This window comes from Moschus berezovskii, chromosome Y (genome assembly GCF_049115385.1).
Source record: "Moschus berezovskii isolate FMDL1 chromosome Y, NW_MosBer_1.0, whole genome shotgun sequence".
Lineage (NCBI taxonomy): Eukaryota > Metazoa > Chordata > Mammalia > Artiodactyla > Moschidae > Moschus > Moschus berezovskii.
Window position 1 is genome coordinate 7141891 of NC_142489.1, and position 8802 is coordinate 7150692.

General features: G+C 41.1%; 1 protein-coding gene across 2 annotated transcripts; it reads left to right on the forward strand.

Moving 5' to 3' along the window:
- Window positions 1-1686: 1686 nt before the first annotated feature.
- Window positions 1687-7889, forward strand: LOC148773044 (allergen Bos d 2). Of its 2 annotated transcripts, XM_088834474.1 has the most exons (7): window positions 1687-1809; window positions 2827-2966; window positions 3155-3225; window positions 5043-5150; window positions 6109-6210; window positions 6380-6416; window positions 7846-7889. In XM_088834474.1, exons 1-6 carry the CDS (start codon window positions 1729-1731, stop codon window positions 6394-6396), a joined length of 519 nt encoding a protein of 172 aa, XP_088690600.1. In that variant the 5' UTR covers window positions 1687-1728; the 3' UTR covers window positions 6397-6416; window positions 7846-7889. The 2 variants fall into 2 exon arrangements, with proteins under 2 accessions (XP_088690600.1, XP_088690599.1); XM_088834473.1 differs by lacking the exons at window positions 6380-6416; window positions 7846-7889 and having other exon boundaries at window positions 6109-6344.
- Window positions 7890-8802: the final 913 nt, after the last annotated feature.

Consider the following 8802-nt stretch of genomic DNA (forward strand, 5'->3'; position numbering starts at 1 on the left):
TTTCACGGCTGCAGTCACCATCTGCAGTGATCTTGGAGCCCAGGAAAATAAAGTGTCTCACTGTTTCCATTGTTTCCCTTCTATTTGCCATGATGTGATGGGACCAGATGCTGCGATCTTTGTTTTTTTAAGGCTGAGTTTTAAGACAGCTTTTTCACTCTTACCTTCATCAAGAGGCTCTTTAGTTTCTCTTTGCTTTCTGCCATAAGGGTGGTTTCTTCTGCACAACTGAGGTTATTGATATTTCTCCCGGCAATCTTGATTCCAGCTTGTGCTTCATCCAGCCAAGGTTTTCACATAATGTCCACTGTATATACGTTAAATCACCAGGGTGACAATATACAGCCTTAATGTACTCCTTTCCCAATTTGCAACCAGTCTGTTGTTCTATGTCCGGTTCTAACCGTTGCTTTTTGACTTGCATACAGATTTCTACAGAGGCAGGTAAGATGGTCTGGTTTTCCCATCTCTTGAAGAATTTTCCACATTTTGTTGTGATCCACATAGTCAAAGTCTTTGGCATTGTCAATAAAGCAGAAGTAGATGAACTTATCTGTAGCTCAAATAGTAAAGAACCTTCCTGCGATGCAGGAGACCAGATATCAGTCCCTGGGTTGGGAAGTTCCTCTGGAAAAGAGAATGGCAATCCACTCCAGTATTCTTGGCTGGAGAATTCCATGGACAGAGAAGCCTGGCGGGTTATAATCTGTGGGGTCACAAAGAGTCAGACACGCCTGAGCAACTAACACACACAGAGATGCTTTTTTGGATCTCTCTTGCGTTTTGGATGATCCAATGGATGTTGGCAATTTGATTTCTTGTTCCTCTGCCCTTTCTAAATTCAGCTTTAACATCTATATATGTACACACACACACACATGTATCTGTGTATCCATATACAAATCAGTGGAATATTTGCGAAATAAAAAATAAAACTCTAGAATATAACAAAAAAGATACAGAAAAGAAAGTAGAGGTGACCAGTGGGGTGAAGGAAAGTGGTGGGTTCAGACAGGTGGAGTGGAATAAGAGGTACAAACTACTATGTTAAAATAAATAATGTAAAAATATATATTATAAAACATAGGCAATAAAAAAGCCTACATATTTATAACTTCAAAAGGAGTGATAAAATTATGACTACCTATATGGTATACTTGTAACAAAAAATATTGTACATCAACTATATTTCAATTTCAATACATTAAAAATAAAAATACAGACCCCTTGGAGGAATGCCCTGATGACTGATTCCTGGTAGAGACAACACATATTTATCTTTTTAAACCAGACAGTGCCATCTGTACTTTTAGAAAATAAGCTTAAACAGACCTCTTCAATGTGAAAAGAAATAACACAGAGGTTGAAGATATGTGTCTTGGACTCTTGGAGGATGGACAAGAATATAAATATCACTGTCCTGGAAATAACTCAAGTGTTCTGTGATTTCTCATTTAAGCTGAAAATTTTATGTCTATATCCACTGCCACTTCTCTAAAAATTAATAGGTTTATAAGAACCACATAAAACCCCGAAAAAAAGCTCAGCTGCCAACCAGGATATCAGAAGATGACGTCTATGTAACCGCATCGTGTGATTAACCACTGTTTGATCATTATGTATTCTGCCAAGAGATGTTATCCTATAAAACGTGAAATCAATTCACAAGCTCTCCAACAACCAGAACATCCTCAGCTTCTCTAGCAGAAGGACAACAAGAGTCCCAAGATGAAGGTTGTGTGCCTGACTCTCCTCTTTGGTCTGGTTTGTGGTGCCCAGGAAACTCCAGCTGAGATAGACCCCTCAAAGGTACCCAGAAGGAGGTGATCTCCTAGAAGGTCTTGCTTATTTGAGTGTGTGTGTGTGTGTGGCTGTTTTTGTGTACATGTAAGAAATAAGCTGATTTATATGTACAATCAAATTGTATACATAGTGGGGTCCGTGTAACTACCTGAGAAAAACACAACCCTTTGTCTACCTGGTCTTTTATTTTTTCTTCATCTTATTTGTCTATAGGCTAAAGAAATAATAATAACATGCTATCATTCCGAGAGTCATGACAAATCATGACGTGTTTTAGTTTAAACAACCCTGAATTCTAGGCTTTCTGCTCCAATACGAATCATGTATTCATGTCATGTCATTCAACAAGGTATGGGGTAGAACTCTGCTTCAGTTCAGTTCAGTTCAGTCTCTCAGTCGTGTCCAACTCTTTGTGACCACATGAATTACAGCACGCCAGGCCTCCCTGTCCATCACCAATTCCCAGAGTTCACTCAAACTCAACTCCGTCGAGTTGGTGATGCCATCCAGCCATCTCATTCTCTGTCATCCCCTTCTCCTCCCGCCCCCAATCCCTCCCAGCATCAGAGTCTTTTCCAGTGAGTCAACTCATCGCATGAGGTGACCAAAGGATTGGAGCTTCAGCATCAGTCCCTCCAATGAACACCCAGGATTGATCACCTTTAGAATGGACTGATTGGATCTCCTTGCAGTCCAAGGGACTCTCAAGAGTCTTCTCCAGCACCACAGTTCAAAAGCATCAATTCTTTGGCGATCAACCTTCTTCACAGTCCAACTCTCACATCCATACATGACCATTGGAAAAACCATAGCCTTGACTAGACGGACCTTGGTTGGCAAAGTAATGTCTCTGCTTTTTAATAGGCTATCTATGTTGGTCATAACTTTCCTTCCAAGAACTCTGCTTATTAAGGTTGAATTTACTTCTCTTCTGTGCAAAATGCAGAAGCAAAGGTGGTGCTGTGAACTGGTGAGTAACCAAAAGAGATATTGACTGATGCTTATGGAGACCTTCCTTCTTAGATTCCAGGAGAGTGGCGCACCATTTACGCAGCTGCGGACAACAAGGAGAAGATTGTGGAAGGGGGCCCACTGAGGGATTACTATCGTCGGATTGAATGTATTGATGACTGTGAATACCTCTCCATTACATTTTATGACAAGTAAGCACAACTGTCTTCAACGGCAAGCAAAGAGACTGTTGACTTTGGACATGGGGTCCAGGCTCCAATGTTCAGTGAAAGGTGTGCGTCATGGCTGTGAAGTTGAGGGTGCAAACTCTACTCAAGGGTGTCCTCAAGCGCTGGGAAATGGATGGTAAGGAAGGAATGTCTTGTCTGTTGGTTTCCAGGGACGATGGCACATGCCTGCTGCTCACAGAAGTGGCAAAGAGACAAGAAGGATATGTTTATGTCATAGAATGTGAGTATTCCAACTTTTCCAATAGGCTGTCTTCCCAAAACCATGCAACCATGTTCAGCTGAATAGACTCTGTTCTATCAAAGACAATTAGATGTCTGGATGGGTGGACTGTTTCCTCTGCTCATTACCAATGCAATCTTGGAAAAGCCATTTAATTTTTCAGGAATCAATTCTGTCTCACAACACCAGGAGTCAACATTCTGGGGCGTCTTTTCAGAGACGATCAGCGGCAATATTCTACCCTTGGACCTCATCTTGGTGTTGTGAGACATTGATAGTCTCTGAGAAAAAGCCTCAGAATGGTGACTATACATGTTCCCTGGGCATAGTGAAGTGCATAAGATTACATATATATTATATAATATAAATTATTATAATATATATATATATATTAGTATTTTAAGATTATAAAGACTCTATCAAAATTTTTTCTTGTATTTCATCTACGTGATCAAATTTGCTTAAAATCTTAAATATTAAATTTCTTTATTTGTAAGTGTAGTAAGTAGAACATGATTAATTCCAAGCCCCAAAATGAGAACAGCTAAAATAAGAGCTCTGCAATGAAGGAGACCCAGGTATTATCCCTGGTTTGGGAAGTACCCTGGAGAAGGAAATGGCTACCCACTCTAGTATTCTTGCCTGGAGAATCCCATGGACAGGGGAGTCTGATGGGAGACAGGCCAAGGTTCACAAATGTCAGACACGACTGAGTGATTTTCAGTTCACTTCAAAATAAGAGCAAAAATTTCAAACTAATTTTTAACATACATTGAAAGTGACTTTAGCATAGACTTTGATCTCCACAGTTTGAAATAACAAGAAATGTTTCTCAAATATAATATCAATATATAAGTTGAAAAGGGCACTAACATAGATTTCTATCTCTGTAGTTGAAGATAACAGGAAATGGTACTCAAATGTTATTATCAACACTGTCACACACATATCACTCAGTCGTGTCCAACTCTTTGCGACCCCATGGACTATAGCCCACCAGGCTCCACTGTCCATTGGATTCTTCAGGCAAGAATACTGGAGTGGGTTGCCATTTCCTTCTCCAGGGGATCTTCCCGACCCCAGGATTGAACCAGGTCTTCCGCATTGCAGACAGACGCTTTAACCTCTGAGCCACCAGGGAGGCCCATCAACACTGTAACATTACATTAAGTGATCAAATGCCCATGGGTTTCATTTTCATTGAAAACATATACACGGAGCACTCTAATCTTGGTCTGATACAAACATTTTAATTTCAAATGTGGACATGCAGCCACAGGATCTAATCTTCAATCGTTAAAGAGTATATATGTCCAACATTAGGCAGTAGACTAACTTGTACCTCTTTTGTTACCTCTTGTGCTAGGAAATAACTCTGGATTATGTAGTAACTTTCATTTTACTAAAATTCATTTAATTATTTAGAATTCCATTCTAACCATGACTGTACTTGCAAACTAGGTCACAAAATTCCTGAAAATGTAATAGTCAGTTCTTGTGAGTGGGTATGAGATGACTGAGGCTCAACATATACTATAGTTGCAACAAGCAACTTTGCTATCGTTCACAGACTGCTCAGCTTAGAAGACTGGAAGTCTTATTAATCTTCAGGAGAGGGGTGTGTGGAGAGAGCTTTCCTACTTCACTGGTTGTCTTAAAGTTTCTAACAACACAGCACTAGAAATGTCATTGAGACTGAGTTTACCATCAGAGGGAAAACAGACGAAGAGAGCATGTGAAGAATAAGACACGTTCAACTGAAAAGAAAAGCAGTGAATCATACTGAGGTTTGAATTTTTATTTTTCTTCTGTCATAGACAAGGGTTCAAATACTTTGGAAGTGATTCATGCATCACAAAACATGCTGGTAACTTATGTTGAAAATGATGATGGGGAGAAGATCACAAAAATGACTGAAGGTCTTGGTAAGTACTATAGCTCATGTAGATGAGCTCATATGATCAGTACTTTTATGCTAAGGAGAGACGTACACAAACCTTACAATAGGGCTTCACCGGTGGCTCAGATGGGAAGAACCCACATTCAATGCGGGAGACCTGGGTTTGATCCCTGGGTCGGGAAGATCCCATGGAGGAGGGCATAACAACCCACTCCAGTATTCTTGCCTGGGAACTCCCCATGGACAGGGGAACCTGGAGGGCTACAGTCCATGTGGTAGCAAAGAGCTCACAGGATACGACCCAGAACAGTATCTATTGTCCTTGGGGAGGTCTTTGCTTCATGACTACATTAATATTATTTGGTCTCTTTTGACTGTTTTCCTTTGCTTTTCTGCATTCTCATTTCTCTGATTAAACTTATCCTTTGACATGTATATTTCACAGACAAAAGGCAGGCCAAAAACCTGGTGGGTGGGGCAAGGAACACAGGGTCCCATTCCATCTCACTAGGATGAGTGTGGTTTTGAAACTTCCCCATCATTACCACACCCGTTCATTTCATATCGGTTCATGAAAACCCCAGGGATGGATTTCTAGAATGTAGTCAAAGTGGACAGGAGGAGACAGAGTTGGGAGGAATTCTGAGTCTCAGACCCGCCATGACCTTCTTTGATGTCCCATGAAAGACTGCATCTCACAGGGGGATGTTTAAGGTCTCGGCTGAATGATTAGCAATTCACTCAGTAGATCTCTGAACTGGAATGTGATAACATGTTAACTATATGGACTCTACCCCCATGGACCCTGTGTGCACACTCGGGCACGTCTGCAGAAAACTATCTGGGGGGGCAGGGTTTAGATGGTCATGGAGGGCAGTGGCGTTGGTGAGACTTACCGATCACTACAGGTAGGAGCCAGGTGACACTAATCCATAAAAGATTCTAATGCACACCTCTTCTGCCCTGTCTGCTATGAAATCCAGCCAAAGGAACCAGTTTCACTCAAGAAGAACTTCAGAAGTATCAGGAGCTGAACAGTGAAAGGGGGATTCCAAATGAAAATATAGAGAATGTCATAGAAACAGGTAAAGCCCCAGATGATGACAGGTATCCGAAATGAAAACACATCACCAGGGCATTCAATTCACATTACCTATTGGCAGAGATATCTTTAATAAGAGCTGTTTTGAAATAATCCTTTGAAATAGAGGCGTGTCAGTGGTCATATGCCCTCTCATTCATTCCCTTTCACAGACAACTGTCCTCCATAAGAACAGTGAAGAGCGGTTGGGTGAGTAGAAATATGACATATACAACACATTTTTTTTCTCAGTAGGTTAACACGTTAGGAGATGGGAGTTTTACTGCTTTAACAATGGGATACATACACAATGGAATATTACTCAGCCAAGAAAAAGAATAAAAATGCCATTTGCAGCAACATGAATGGAGTTAGAGATGATGTTACTAAGTAACTCAGAAAGAGAAAGGCAAATATCATATGCTATCACTTCCATGTGGAATCTAAAATACAATTCAAATGAACACCCATAAAAAACAGAGACAGACTCAAACACAGACCAAATTCATGGTTACCAAAGGGGAAGCAGGAAAGGGGTAAATTCCGAGTTTGAGATGAGCAGATACACAGTAAAATTCATAAAATAAATGACAAAGACCAACTGGAGAGAACAGGGAACTATACTCGATGTCTTCTAATAACTTTTAAGAAGAAGAATGAAAAAAGGTATACATTTACCTACATATATATGTAAGTGAGGGCTTCCCAGGTGACTCAGAGTCAGAATTTGCCTGCCAATGCAGGAGACACAGAAAACGTGAATTTATCCCTGGGTCAGGAAGATCCTTCAAATAGGAAATGGCACTCCACACCAGTATACTTGCCTGGAAAATCCAACAGAGGAATCTGGTAAGCTGTAGTCCATACGGTCACAGAAGCCTGGGAAACATCATACCGAGAAACCAACAACAAATGTATAAACGAATCACTTTGCTCTATACCTGAATCTAACACAACAGTGAACATCAACTACATTTCAATAAAAATTAATTTAGAAAAAGAATGGGATGACAAAACTCTTCACCTTGCCGTATGTCAAAGGCTTGGGTTTCCTAGTCTATGGATTAGAATATCTAAACACTGACATCGGTCTAGAACCCACAGTGAGATGCTTTAAGGACAATGGAGGTGGTGTGAAGCCCTGAGCTCTAAGATAGGATGATCGCTGGGGAATCCCACTGTGAATGAATGACCTTGCAGCCACAACACATGTATGATGATAAATGATATTACAGAACATGTAAGTGGCACGGGTCACTTAGCATATACTCTCTTACATCTCAGAGCTGTGAATACATAACTTAGTGTCTTTCAATATCAGACCTGATACCAGACTGCTTACAGCTAGTTTCTCCAGGTGGGTAATTCCATGGGATCCCCGGGTACACACACACAGAGGAACTTCTGAAATGGGTCTTGTAGGAAAATTTCCCCACTGCTTCCATCAGCAACTGCTTCTATCATGCTCCAGCCAATATCATATTAATGCTAATCAGCTCAACAATGTTTTACTTTATTTTATGTTAAAAGAAAAAAAAAAGAAGCAAGAATAGAGCTGCATCAAAGTACTAATGTGTCCTAATCATTCATATGAAGACAGTAGACCTTTTCCTCTAAATCATCATTTCTTCTCTCCCAGGAAATCACGACCCTGAACCCACGGCTTTCCAACTATGAATGTCCTCTGCTCTTGCTAATGTTACTGGGTTCCTAAACTTATCAATAAATTGATCAAAGCACATATGTGTGGTGAACAAACGCTCTATATTTGCAAATACTCAAAACATGTAAATTCAACCATGCAGAAAATCCAATGGACAATGAAGGGGGAAATAACTCTGTTTATGATGCAGGGTGTGAACCCTGCAAGTGTTTCTGTCAGACGAGAGAATAAACCACAGAAGGTAGTTCTATGTGGCGAAATGAGGTTCTGATCAAATGTCACATGAGAAATGGGATTGGTCAGTCAGACACCTTCAGAGAAGGCAATGGCAACCCACTCCAGTACTCTTGCCTGGAAAATCCCATGGACGGAGGAGCCTGGTAGGCTGCAGTGCATGGGGTCGCTAAGAGTTGGACATGACTTAGCGACTTCACTTTCACTTTTCATTTTCATGCATTGAAGAAGGAAATGGCAACCCACTCCAGTGTTCTTGCCTGGAGAATCCCACGAACGGGGGAGCCTGGTGGGCTGCCGTCTATGGGGTGGCACAGAGTCAGACACGACGGAAGCAATTTAGCAACAGCTGCAGTCAGACATCTTAATCTGAGCCGCCCTAAGTGGAACCTGAAAACAACTCAACAATGGTATCAAGCAGCATTCATCTGCTGTTGGGTTGCAGGACGTGGTAAGGATGTTGCAGAATGCAGTCTTACATGGGTTCCAGGGGGCACAGTGGTAAAAAAATAAATAAATAAACCTACCAATGTAGAAGATACAAGAGTTGCAGGTTCGATCCCTTGGTCAAGAAGATGCCCTGGAGAAGGAAATGGAAACCCACTCCAGTATTCTTACTTGGAGAATCCCATGGACAGAGGAGCCTGGCAGGCTACAGTCCATGGACTCACAAGAGTCAGACATGATTTATGAACTGAG

Coding starts and splice junctions, on each gene's coding strand:
- LOC148773044 (XM_088834473.1), top strand. CDS start 1,729: ATGAAGGTTGTGTGCCTGACTCTCCTCTTTGGTCTGGTTTGTGGTGCC. Junction 1,810..2,826: donor CTGAGATAGACCCCTCAAAG/GTACCCAGAAGG, acceptor CTTCCTTCTTAG/ATTCCAGGAGAGTGGCGCAC. Junction 5,151..6,108: donor AAAAATGACTGAAGGTCTTG/GTAAGTACTATA, acceptor TATGAAATCCAG/CCAAAGGAACCAGTTTCACT.